We start from the raw sequence: 14,000 nt of genomic DNA, 5'->3' as shown, positions 1-14,000 counted from the left end.
GGTGGTTGCTGAAGCTTGGGTGGCTGTGGCATTGTCTTAAAATAAGACAACAGTGAAGTCTGCCACATTCATTGACTCCTGCTTTCATGAACGGTTTCTCTGTAGCAGGCAATGCTGTTTGATAGCATTTTACCCGCAGTAGAACTTCCTTCAAAATTAGAGTCAGTCTTCTCAAACCCTGCTGCTGTTTTATCAACTAAGTTTATATAATATTCTAAATCCTTTGTCATTTCAACAATCTTTTTTTATTGAAGTATAGTTGATTTACAATGTTGTGTTAGTTTCTGCTTTCCAGCAAAGTGATTCAGTTATATATATGTATACATTCTTTTTTATAGCCTTTTCCATTATGATTTATCACAGGATATTGAATATAGTTCCCTGTGCTATACAGTAAGACCTTGTTGTTTATCCATTCCATATATAATAGTTTGCAACTGCTAATCCCCAACTCCCGAACCATCCCTCTCCCACCGCCCCTCCCCCTTGACTGTTGATTGCATCAACAGTCTTCCCAGCATCTTTGCCAGGAGTAGATTCTATCTCAAGAAGCCCTTTCTTCGTTCATCCATACTCTTCATCTGTTAAAGTTTTATCATAAGATTGAATCAATTCAGTCTCATCTTCAAGCTCCACTTCTAATTCTGTTTCTCTTCCTGTTTCTACCACATCTGCAGTTACTTCCTCCACTGAAGTCTTGAACCCCTCAAAGTCATCCATGAGGGTTGGAATGAACTTCATCCAAATTCCTGTTAATGTTGATACTTTGACCTCTTCCCATGAATCATGAATGTCCTTTATGGTATCTAGAATGGTGAATCCTTTCCAGAAGGTTCTTGTAGGGTTTTTACCCCCATCCTCCTTTCTTGTGACTTTGGGGGAGTTCTCATTTTACTAAATCATAAAATATACATTCTTAAAAACATGAATTTTATTATAACTAAATTATACCTCAAGCCTAGTTTAAGCACATGCATACACCTACACTGACAAAAGCTAACGTTTGTTAAGCTCCTGTGTGTGGCAAACATTGAGCTAACTGCTTTACCTAGGAGTGATTTTGTTTAATCCTCCAAGCAACGCTGTGAAATAGAGATTAGCATCCCCATTGCACAGCTTGGGAAACTGAGGGTCATACAGTTTCAGTAATGGATACCTGTGTGTCCTGAGGTACTAAGTAACTTTCATCTTTTAGTTTCCCATTTAAGGAATCTATTCTGGCAGGTTAGTTTTATCCTGTTGATATCAGTTACCTTCATGGACCTGTTTGTAAGCTGACAAGTAAAACCACCATTACCCATCATCCTTGGGGAATGAGGTATTCTAGTCAGTTGGGTTTTTAATTAACTGAGGGTTAACCCCAAGCCTAGTTTTCATTGATTTGGGGGATTGAAAAAGGAAGGCTTTATAAAATGTCAGGGTTCACTTTCATACCTGTGTGGCTAACCCATGAGATTATCTACATGTGATGTCAGCTTATAGCTTTTGGGATAAAGCTTTATTAAATGTTGTATTTTAGCACATGTTGTTGTACAGGGTCTAGTCCTTCCTGACTCTCTGACCATAATTCCTATCTCCTTGTCCCCCCACCTCACACACATTTTTCTCCAGTCAAATGCCCTAGGAAGGCCAAGGTGAACATAATTAAATTACAAGTGGATGAGAAAGATCTTAGTCCTTAGTGTTGTCTATCTTTAATTGAACTCCAGTACTGAATACCTTTATTTTTTTATTCCTTTAATTAATTTTTATTGGAGTATAGTTGATTTACAGTGTTGTGTTAGTTTCTGCTGTACAGCAAAGTGAATCAGTTATACATATATCCACTTTTTTTTTTGATTCTTTTCCCATAAAGGTCATTACAGAGTATTGAGTAGAGCTCCCTGTGCTATACAGTAGGTTCTTATTAGTTATCTATTTTATATATACTAGTGTGTATATGTCAATCCAAAGCTCCCAATTTATCCCTCCCCCCCATCCCTTTGGTAACCATAAGTTTATTTTCTACATCTGTGACTCTATTTCTGTTTTGTAAATAAGTTCACTTGTACCATTTTTTTAGATTCCACATGTAAGCGATATCATATGATATTTGTCTTTCACTGTCTGACTTACTTCACTCGGTATGACAATCTCTAGGTCCATCCATGTCACTGCAAATGGCATTATTTCATTCTTTTGTGTGGCTGAGTAATACTCCATTGTATATATGTACCACATCTCCTTTATCCATCCATCCATTGATAGACATTTAAGTTGCTTCCATGTCCTGGCTGTTGTAAATAGTGCTGCAATGAACATTGGGGTGCATGTGTCTTTTCAAATTATGGTTTTCTCTGGATATATGCCCAGGAGTGGGATTGCTCTATTTTTAGTTTATTAAGGAAATAGAGGTATGTGTAATAGTCAGCTTTGGCTGTCATAACAGGATAGCACAGACTGGGTGGCTTAAACAGCAGAAATTAGTTTCTCACAGTTTTGGAGGCTAGAGGTCCAAGATTAAAGAGCCATCAGCAGTGGTTTTTTGTGAGGCCTGTCTTCCTGGCTTGCGGATGGCCACCTTCTCACTGTGTCCTCATGTGGCCTTTTCGCTGTACATGCACAAAGAGAGCTCTGGTGTCTCTTCCTCTTATGTAAGGACACCAATTCCTATCAGATTAGGGCCCCAGTCTTACGAACTCATTTAATTACCGCCCTAAAGGCTCTGTCTCCAGATATAGTCATATTGTGGATTAAGGCTTCAACATATGAATTTCAGGGGGGACACAATTCAATCCAGTTTAGTATGGAAAGCTGAAGTGTGTAGGATGTTGCCGAAAAGTTTTTGTTTTGTTTTTAATAAACTGAAGCTCTGAAATAGTTTTCTTGGCCAGCAAAATGATGTCTTACGCTATCTTCCTGGAGCTTAGATAATAAAAATGTTAGAGAACTTCTTAGGCTTCTCAGAAAGTACCAGTCATCTCTTCTGTTGATTCAGATAAGAACAAATGGATCCATCTTCAGGGGAAAAAATCACTCAAAATGTTAGTCAGATGTAGATGAAGCCACAGGCCTGGTAATTATCAGTTTATAGGTGACACCAAGCTGATTTACACAGCATATGAGCTAATTCAGAATCATCTCAGAGAGCTGGAAAGCAGAGCCTAAACTGCAACAGGAAAATTTACAGGAGTGTTTGGGAAGTACTAATGTTTTAACAAATAAGAGAAGAGAAGAGGTCTGCTTTTGCAGAAATTATTGGAAGTTGTGGGTGTTTTAGCTGTCAACCTGTTTAACGTTAACCAGCAGTGCATGTGGTAGCTACTGATAAAGTTGTGAGAAGTACAAAGACCATACGATGCTGGGGTGCCAGTCCCCTGAGGTTGTGTATAAGTTGGTGAATATAATGAGCCAGTGATTTTTCCTGGGGAGAGAATCCAAAACTTTCATCAGCTTTTCAAGAGATGAGTGACTAACAAAAGCTCAGGAATCTCTGGGGTGGAAGTCAGTCTCAGAACCCTGAATACTGGGTAGGTTACATCTGAAGGTCTGTGTTCAGTGTGCAGGGTGTGAAGACTAGGTCTTAGGAACTGCCCTGTGAGGAACAGTTAGAGAAACTGGAGCTATTTACCTGGAGAAACGAGGTGTGACTAAAAATCCATCTTTTTGAAATTTTTCAATATTAGAAATTTTTAGAAATCCAAACTCTTCATTTATTTAATTTATTTTTGGGGGAAAAATTATAGTTTTTGTTTGTTTGTTTTAAATTCACAAACTACAGGGGAACAGCAGGTGTACGGTAGAAAGTTTGTTCCCATCCCAGTGGTGACCTATTACCAGTTTCTCATTTGTCCCTCCAGGGATACTCTGTACGTGACCAGTTACGGGGGTGGAGGAGGGAAGAAGAGAAGACAGGCTCCTTTCTGTTTGTACTGATGGTGAGGTAAAATGAGCACCATTCTGCCCCTGGCTCTTTTCACTTAACTTTGTCTTGCAAAGCATCCATTCCAGTACATACAGAATTATCTGATTCCTTTTTACAACTGGATAGTATTCTAGTATATGGGCGTAGCATAACTTATTTAACCAGTCCCCTGTTGATGGAAATTTGGTTTACCTCAAGTCTTTTTTCCTACAAATAACAGCCTTATGTATGGAGTTTAATGTGCTGGATATTTGCCTTTTAAACTTTGATAGATATTAACAGATTTACCTTCCGTAGAAATTACTAGTTCATCTTTCCACCCTGTATACCCTTCCCAGTACAGGGCCTTTTTCAACTTCTTGATATTTGTCAAACTTGATAAGGAAAAAAATGGTATCTCAAAAAAAAATCTATCTCAGTATATATATATATTTTAAATTGAGGTGAAAGTCACATAAAAAAATTAACCATTTAATTCAGTGGTTTATAGTACATGTACAATTTGTGCAGCCACCATCTAGTTCCAAAACATTTTCATCACCCCAAAAGGAAACCCTGTACACATTCAGCAGTTATTCTCCATTACCCCCAACCCCTGGCAACCATCTGCTTTCTGTTGGTGGATTTATCTATTCTGGGTATTTCATATAAATGAAATTTTTAAAATGTGATCTTTTGTATCGCATATCATACCTTTCACTTATTGTGATGTTTTTGAGGTTCATCAGTGCTGTTGCATGTCAGTATTTCATTCTTTTTTATGGCTGAATAATATTCTTTGTGTGTACATACCAATTTGTGAAACATTGATGGACATTTGGGTTATTTCCACCTTTTCACTGTTGTGAATAGTGCTGCTCTGAACACATGCATACACAGGTATTTGTTTGAGCACCTGTTTTCACTTCTTTTGGGTGTGAACTTAGGATGAAATTGCTAGGTTATATGGTAATTCTATATTAACTTTTTGAGGAAAAGTTAATTTCAATGTAGTTGGTTTTCTTTTTTTAAGATTGTTTTTTTTTTTTTTTTTTTTTTTTTGTGGTACGCGGGCCTCTCACTGTTGTGGCCTCTCCCGTTTCGGAGCACAGGCTCCAGACGCGCAGGCCCAGCGGCCATGGCTCACGGGCCCAGCCGCTCCGCAGCATGTGGGATCCTCCCAGACCGGGGCACGAACCCACGTCCCCTGCATCGGCAGGCGGACTTTCAACCACTGCGCCACCAGGGAAGCCCTTTAAGATTGTTTTGACTTGGGCCATTTTAAAAGTCTTTATTGAACTTGTTACAATATTGCTTCTGTATTATGTTTTGGTTTTTTGGCCATGAGGCATGTGGGATCCCAACTCCCCGACCAGGGATTGAACCCACAGCCCCTGCATTGGAAGGCAAAGTCCCAACCACTGGACCACCAGGGAAGTCCCTCAGTGTAGGTTTTTTTTTTTTTTTTTTTTTGCGGTACGCGGGCCTCTCACTGTTGTGACCTCTCCTGTTGCGGAGCACAGGCTCCGGACGCGCAGGCTCAGCGGCCATGGCTCACGGGCCTAGCCGCTCCGTGGCATGTGGGATCTTCCCAGACCGGGGCACGAACCAGTGTCCCCTGCATCGGCAGGCGGACTCTCAACTACTGCACCACCAGGGAAGCCCCCTCAGTGTAGTTTAATTCACCTTTTTTTATTAATGCAGTTACACATTATTTTATAGTCACTCGCTAATTTATAGAGAATGGAAAGGGGGCTAAGATGATTTGCCAAGCTCTGTGCTGGGACTAAATTCATATGACTTCATGTAATCCTCCTGACTACTTTGTTTTTATTTATTTTATTTTTAAAGAATTTTCTTTAATGTATTCTTTTAAGGTTTACTTTAAAATTTTTTATTATGGGAAACTTCACACATATAAAAGCAGAGACATATATATGACAGTGTAATGATCCCCATTTACCTATTACCTGCCTTCAACAGTTATCAACTGATGGCCTGTCTTTTTTTTTTTTTTTTGCGGTACGCGGACCTCTCACTGTTGTGGCCTCTCCCGTTGCGGAGCACAGGCTCTGGACGCGCAGGCTCAGCGGCCATGGCTCATGGGCCTAGCCGCTCCGCAGCATGTGGGATCTTTCCGGACCGGGGCACGAACCAGTGTCCCCTGCATTGGCAGGCGGACTCTCAACCACTGCGCCACCAGGGAAGCCCCTGATGGCCTGTCTTTATCTCTACCCTCATTTACTCCTACCGTCCTCACTTTGGATTATTTTGAAGCATATCCCAGACATTGTAAGATTTCACTTGCATATATTTCAGTGTTTCTATAAGATAATTACTCTTTAAACCATATTGTACACTCCCAAATTAATATCTTGATATTTTGAAATATCTAGTTATTTATTAGTTTTTGATTAGATGATACATGATTCAGAAAATTTACAAATTCAAAAAGTTGTTCACTGAAGAGTACCCCTCTCACTGTATTCCCAGTGGCGTTATTCTCTTTGCCTTTGGCAAACCACTGTTTTCTATCCTTAAGAAGATTTAGTGCATACACAAGCAAATACGTACAGGCGTTAGCTTTATTTTAAAGAAGGTTAAATTTTGGAGCCAAGATTTGAACCTGTATTCCCTGCCTTCAAAGTTTATTATGTTCTTTATGCTGACCAGAATTTCTGTCCTACTCATCATTGTCAGTAAAATGGGACTGGTGCAAATAGGAGCTGGGTAATTAATTATTCAGTTTCTTTCTTTACCTTAAAAAAAAAAAAGAAAAGGCTTATCTTTTTTCTTACTGCTAATATGTGTGTGTTATAGGAAAATCAAGCCATAGTTAAGTAGTTTTAAAAGAAGCATTTATATCCTCTCCTACTCAGGAACAGCCACAGTAAATACCTTCCACAGTATATATCCTTCCATTCTTTATCTGTGTATATGTATATTATGTGCATATTTTAAAGAAGAAAACTTTAAAAATTTTAAAGAAAATGGGCTTAAGCCAATACTGTTTAATAATTTACTTCCTTGGGGCTTCCCTGGTGGCACAGTGGTTAAGAATCCGCCTGCCAGTGCAGGAGGCACACTTTCGATCCCTAGTCTGGGAAGATCCCACATGCCGCGGAGCAGCTAAGCCCGTGCGCCACAACTACTGAGCCTGCGCTCTAGAGCCCGCGAGCCACAACTGCTGAGCCCGCGTGCCACAGCTGCTGAATGAAACCCGCGCACCTAGAGCCCATGCTCCACAGCTACAACAAGAGAAGCCACCGCATTGAGAAGCCCGCACACTGCAAGGAAAAGTAGTCCCTGCTCACCACAACTAGAGAGAGCCCATGCACAGCAACGAAAAGTAGCCCCTGCTCACCACAACTAGAGAGAGCCCACGCACAGCAACGAAGACCCAATGCAGCCAAAAAATAAATAAATAAATAATTTTTATAAAAATCACCAAAATAATAATAATAATTTACTTCCTTAACAAGTAAACTCAAACATCTTTCTGGAGTTGCTGTATAAAGATGTGTGTGTCATTGGTCTTAGTGTCTGTGTGTTGTATTCCACTGCATGGACGTATCATTTAATCAGTATGCTATTAATGAACACATAGTTATCTCTACCTTTTTGCTGTTATAGAAACCACACCAATGAACCTCTCTATACAGATATCTATGTATATATAATTAGTTATTTCTTTATGGTAAATCCCCAGAAACTCCTAGCTCAGAGACACACAGGTTTATGGCGTAAAGGTTATTCCAGTTTATATTCCCACCAGTAGATATGAGTCTGTTTCCCTGCACCTGCTAAAATTGAATTTGTTTTTATAACTTTATTACTATTTTGCCTTGGGTTGGCATTTCATTTTAAAGGGAAGCTCTGACTAACTGCCGTCAGATTAAGGTGAGAAGCCGGTTGTTCGTTGAGTGCTTTAGAGCTGGTCTCTGTTTTGACATTTCCTCTTTTGTTCTTTGCTCGACAGCGGCCCTTCTCAGCATCCCTGGCTTTGTCGAGCGGCTTTGCAAGCTGGCAACTCGAAAGGTGTCAGAGTCAACGGGCACAGCCAGCTTCCTTCAGGAGTTGGAGGAGTGGTACACCTGGCTAGACAATGCTTTGGTGCTAGATGCCCTGATGCGAGTGGCTAATGAGGAATCTGAGCACAATCAAGGTACTCGGGATGGGTCTCCTGAGAGGTGGGGAGCGTTCCTGTGGGTTCCTAGAGCCATTCTTGACCTCTTTTCCAAGCAGAATAAGTTGAAATTTGCTCAAAGTAGAATTTCCCTCAGGGCAGTCCTGAATCATGATTGTTAAGACTTTTGGTAGCCAGTGACAGAACCTCTTTGAGCTCCCTTAAAGCAGACCTGATTTCAGGGACAGGGGCTTTGTTGCAGAACCCAAGGAATCAACTGGAAACATTACCGGAGCATTTCTAGGAACCCAGAGGGTTCTTTCTCTGTTTCCACTTCTTTCTACACGTTTCTTTAGTCTTATCTTTCCTCCATTCTGACAAGTAGGCTGCCTAGTAAATGTGTGCACTCCTAGTCTCAGCTCCAGCTCCTTGGTGAACTACTCTGGCCTGTTTTGGGTGAGGTGCTCAACCCAAAGCATTTGACTCTGGGATCAAATTGTACAAACCCAGGAATTCCCACTGGAATCATGCAGATAAAAGTGAAGGGAGGAGTTTCGTTCCTCGGATGGCAGTGTGTGGAGCTCCGTGGATCTGCTTGGTCAGTGAAACTAAACAAAGCCTGTATACAACAGCAGCAACAACAAACATCCACATAAAGTCTGTGGAAGTTGTTCTCAGACTGTACAACAAGTGGGGAAACATTTCTTCTAGAAAATCTACTAAAATTTAGTGAGAACATTGAGAGCCTATGACACTAGAATTTCTGCTTGATGCAGGTTCCACTCTGGACAGGTGTGGCCTAAAAGACAGGGCTCCCTCAGCTTCCAAACAAGGAATACAGAATCTCACTGGAAGGGGCAGGCTACCAGCTTTTCTCATCCCTTCCAGCTCCGAGTGGAAGACGCTAAATTCTTGATGAATATAGCCAAGAGGGCAGGGGCTCCTTTCTTTCTCCCTCCCCTCCCCTCCCCCCCCAATCCCTTTTCTCAACTTTCTTGAGATATAATCAACATATAATATTGTGTAAGTTTGAATTGTACAATATGTTGATTTTATACATTTATATATTGTAGAATGATTACCACTGTAGCAATAGCTAACACCTCTATCCCATCACATAATTACCATTTCTTTTTTTCTGGTGAGAATATTTAAGATCTGTTCTCTTAGCAACATTCAATTATATGATATAGTATTATTGGCTATAATCACCATCCTATACACTGGATACCCAGAATTTGTTAATCTTAAAACTGGAAGTTTGTGTTCTTTGACCAATAACTCCCCATTTCCCCCCCCCCACCCCACCACTAGTAACCACCACTCTAACTCTCTGAGCTTTTTTAGATTCTACATAAATGATATCATACAGTATTTGTCTTTCTCTGACTTATTTGATTTAGCATAATGCCAGGGGCTCCTTCCCTCCACCCACCTCCATACTGTACTCATAGTACAGAAGCTCTACCCAGGCCCAGTAGGCCAAGAATTCTATGGCCCTTATTGCCCTTGCCCCAGCTCTCTTGTAGGACAGAGGTTCCACCATGTAGGGAGAGGCAAGCTGAGGAAGCTATAGAGGCTACCTATCCTGCTCAGAGTAATAGCACTGAGATTTTGCCAGGGGGAGAGGTAATAGGTAAGAACAGAATGTTGGGAAGTTTGAGCTCAAGGTCATTCTCAGAAACAGTGTAGATTTTGGTGGTAAGAAAATAAAAGGAGCTCTTTTTAATTGAGAACAAAAAGCCAAACCATATGCCAGCTAGTTCACCAGAGAGAACCAAGGAAAGAGGTGGCTAAGAAGAACTTAAAGCTGAGGTCAAAACAAACCTCAGTCTCAAAAACTACCCCTGCCTGAATTTAATTGAATCAGACTTTGGAGCAATTTATGCCTCAAGGCATTGTCAAAAACAGTAGAGCATTCAGCCAGCAGTTAGTGGAGCCTGACAACTGAGTTTCATACTAGATGAGGCAGAAAGTTTAACAGAGATACCAAGGAAAGAGCCAGACAAAGAGAACCCTGCTAAAACACTGTTATCCAGGGACACATGCCCAAGGCTGCGCTCTCTGCCAAGTGGCCTCATCAGTCCTCAGAGAAATAGACTTTACTGAAATAGGCTAGCCAGGGCATTAAAACAAATAAACAAGAAAACAACCACAAGCCCTGAAAGAAGAAAGAGGGAAGAGTATCAAGAGTTGCTACAGTATTTACTTAAAATGTCCAGTTTTTAACAAAAATCAAGACATGCAAAGAAACAGGAAAGTGTGACCCAGACATAGGAGAAAGCAGGCAACAGAAATTGCCTGTGAGAGAGCCCACATACCAGAATTAACAAAGACCTCACAGCAGCCATTATAAATACGGTCAAAGAACTAAAGGAAACTATCCTCAAAGAAGCAGTGATGACAATGTGTCATCAAATAGAGAATATTAATAGTGAGATAAGAGATATAAAAAGCCAAATGGAAGTTCCAGAGATGAAAAATACAATAACTGGAATGAAAAGTTCACTGAGAGAGAGAAAGGAACAGAAAAAAATAGAAATAATAGCTAAAAACTTCCCAAATATGATTAATGTACACATCTGAGAAGTTCAAAGAACTGCAAGTAGAATAAACTCAAAAGATTTACACCCATTCACATCATAATGAAAATGCTGACAGAGAAAATCTGGAAAGTAACAAGGGAAAAATGACTCAACATGTTCAAGAGTATCCCAGTAAGATTATCAGCTTACTTCTCATCAGAAATGACAGAGGCCAGAAGGGAGTGGGATGACGTATTCAAAGTGCTGGGAAAAAACTCAGCCAAGAATTACATCCAATAAAACCTTCTTTCAAAAATGAAGGTGAAACAAATAACTTCCTAGATAAACAATAACTTAGGGAATTCACTACTAGCAGACCTGCCTTAGGAGAAGTACTGGCCGAAAGCAATTTATCTCAGCCAGTAATTCAAATTCACACAGCAAAAAAACGGAGCATCAGTGAAGGTAATTGTATAATAATAAAAGACAATATATGTGCATCTTTCTTCTCCTTAACCAATTTCAAAAGCAGTTGTATAAAACTATGTGTTTATAGTTACATTGTTGAACCTATAACATATAGAAATGTAATATATTTGACAATAACAGGTCAAAGAAAGTGGGTGGACCCAAAGTTGTATTGGAGTAAGGAAATTGGACAAGGTGGTAACTCGAATTGACAGGAATCAGTGAAGAAAATCAAAATGGTAAATAAGAGGGTTACTATAGCAGACTCTGTAAATATTTACTTGTCTCCTTTCTTTTCTCAGCTGCTTTAATGGACATAAAATTTTTTAAAGTAATAATTATAACAGTGTATTGTGTAACAATGTATACAGTGTATTGTACAGTATATTGTTTGGCTTTTAGCACATGTAGATGTAGTATGCATAATAATAGCACAAAAAGGGGGAAGAGGGAGCTCTGGGAGCCCTGGAATTAAGTTAATTTATATCTGAAAAAGAGTCTGTCAAGTTAAGATGTATATGGCAGGCAAGCCTTGTAGCAACTGCTAAGAAAGTAACTTTAGAAATATAGTGAGAAAGTCATTAAAGGAATTACAGTGTTATACTAGAAAATATTTACTTAATGCAAAAGTGTTAAAGGAAAACTAGAGGAATTCAAAAAAGTGAGCTATATAGAAGACAAAAAGTAAAAGGCAGAAGTAAATCCAACTTTGTCAGTAATAACATTAAATGTGAATGGATTAAATAATTCATTCAAAACACAGATTGTCATGTTGGATTTTTAAAGAAGATCCAATTATATACAGCCTACAGGATACACACTTTCTATTCAAAGGTAGAAACAGGTTGAAAGTAAATGACAGTATCATGCAAAGGCCAACCATAAGAAAACTGTAGTGGCTGTACTAAGAGTGACTTTAAAACAAAAATGTTATCAGAGATTTTAAAAATAGATTTTATAATAATATAAAAAGGTGAATCTATCAAGATATAACAGCATGTATCTAACAACAGAGCCAAAAATAAGTAAATGAAGCAAAACTAACAGATTCAAAGAGAGAAATAGGCAGTTCAACATAATAGCTGGAGACTTTAATAACCCGTTTTCAATAGTGGACAACTATATAGAAGATCAGCAAGGAAATACAAGACTTGAGCCACACTGTAAGCCAACTAGACTAAACTGATATATATATAGGACACTCCACCCAACAACTATAGAGAACATATTCTTCTCAAGTACACATGGAATGTTCTCCAGGATGGACCATATGCTAAGCCTTAAAAAAAAAAAAGAACAACTCAGGAAAGTTAAAAGGATTAAAATTGTACAAAGTATGTACTCCAATCGCAAGGGAGAGATACTAGAAATTAATAGCAGAAAGAAATTTGGGAAACTCATAAATGTATGGAAATTAAGCAATACACTTGTAAATAACTGATGGTTCAAAGATAAAATCACAAAGGAAACTAGAAGATATTTTGAGATGAATGAAAATGAAAGCACAACATACCAAACTTATGGAATGCAGCTAAAGGATGCTTATAAATTTATAGTTGTAAATGCCTACGTTTAAAAAGAGCTCAAAAAATAACCTAACTTTCCGCCTTAAATCATTGAAAAAAGAAGAGCAAACTATATTCCCAAAGCAAACCGAAGAAATAATAGGATTGGATAGGAAATTAATGAAATAGAGAATAGAAAAACAATAGAGAAAATCCACAAAACTAAAAGTTGGTGCTTTGAAAAGGTCAACAAAATTGACAAACCTTTAGCTACACTGACCGAGCAAAAAAGGGACAAGTTCAAAATCAGGAATGAAAGAGGGTATATTATAACCAACCTTACAAAGATTTTTTAAAAGGACTCTTAAGAGAATACTATAAACAACTGTATGCCAATAAATTAGATAAACTAGATGAAATGGAAGAATTATAAGGAAGATACAAACTCCTGCAACTGACTCAAGAAGAAATAGAAAATCTGAACAGACCTATAACAAGAGATTGCATTAGTGATGAAAAACTACCCCAAAGACAAGCCCTGGCCCAAAAGGCTTCACTGGTTAATTCTACCAACCACTTAAAGAAGTAACACCAGTACATCACAGACTCTTCCATAAAATAGAAGAGGAAGGAACTTCGCTTAACTCATTCTGTGAAGCCATATTACCCTGATATCAAAACGAGACCAAAAGAAAAAAAGACATCACAAGGAAATTACAGACTAATGTGTCTTACAAGTATAGATATAAGAATAGCCAGCAAGCACATGAAAACATGCTCAGCATCATTAGCCATCAGGGAAATGCAAATCCAACCCACAATCAGATACCACTCCACACCCACTAGGATGATTATCATCAAAAAGACAGGTAACATGGGGCTTCCCTGGTGGCGCAGTGGTTAAGAATCTGCCTGCCAATGTAGGGGAAAACGGTTTGAGCCCTGGCCCGGGAAGATCCCACATGCCGCAGAGCAACTAAGCCTGTGCACCACAACTACTGAGCCTGCGCTGTAGAGCCCGCAAGCCACAACTACGGAGCCCACGCACCGCAACTACTGTAGCCCGCGTGCCTAGAGCCCGTGCCCCTCAACAAGAGAGGCCACTGCAATAAGTCCGCACACCGCAATGAAGAGTAGCCCTGCTCGCCTCAACTAGAGAAAACCCGCGTGCAGCAACAAAGACCCAATGCAGTGAAAGATTCATTAATTAATTAATTTTAAAAAAAGAGAGACAGATAACAGGTGTCAGCAAGGAGATGGAGAAATCAGAACCCTCATTCCCTGTTGGTGGGCATGCAAAATGGTGCAGCCACTGTGGAAAACAGTCTATCAGGTACTCAAAAGGTTAAACATAGTTTCTGTATGACCTAGAAATCCCACTTGTAGGTATATACCCAAGAGAAATGAAAACATATGTTTACACAAAAACTTAGACGCGAATGTTCATAAGAGCATATTTACTATAGCCAAAATATGGAAACAACTCAAATGTC

The 14,000-nt window shown here is 39.3% G+C and overlaps 1 protein-coding gene across 2 annotated transcripts in view; it reads left to right on the top strand.

The window, feature by feature from the left end:
• Nucleotides 1-14,000, top strand: part of TRPC4AP (transient receptor potential cation channel subfamily C member 4 associated protein) — a gene marked incomplete at its 5' end in the record, with an annotated part of 71,613 nt that overhangs the window by 40,400 nt on the left and 17,213 nt on the right. For both annotated transcript variants that reach the window (XM_079720091.1, XM_079720090.1), the window contains one exon: nt 7,816-8,048. In XM_079720091.1, coding sequence (XP_079576217.1) covers nt 7,816-8,048 — 233 coding nt within the window. The remainder of the gene's footprint in view (nt 1-7,815; nt 8,049-14,000) is intronic.

Source organism: Hyperoodon ampullatus (genome assembly GCF_949752795.1).
Source record: "Hyperoodon ampullatus genome assembly, chromosome: 14".
Taxonomy (NCBI): domain Eukaryota; kingdom Metazoa; phylum Chordata; class Mammalia; order Artiodactyla; family Ziphiidae; genus Hyperoodon; species Hyperoodon ampullatus.
The sequence above is the reverse complement of the archived record's forward strand: the minus strand, read 5'-3'. Positions and strand labels throughout refer to the sequence as shown.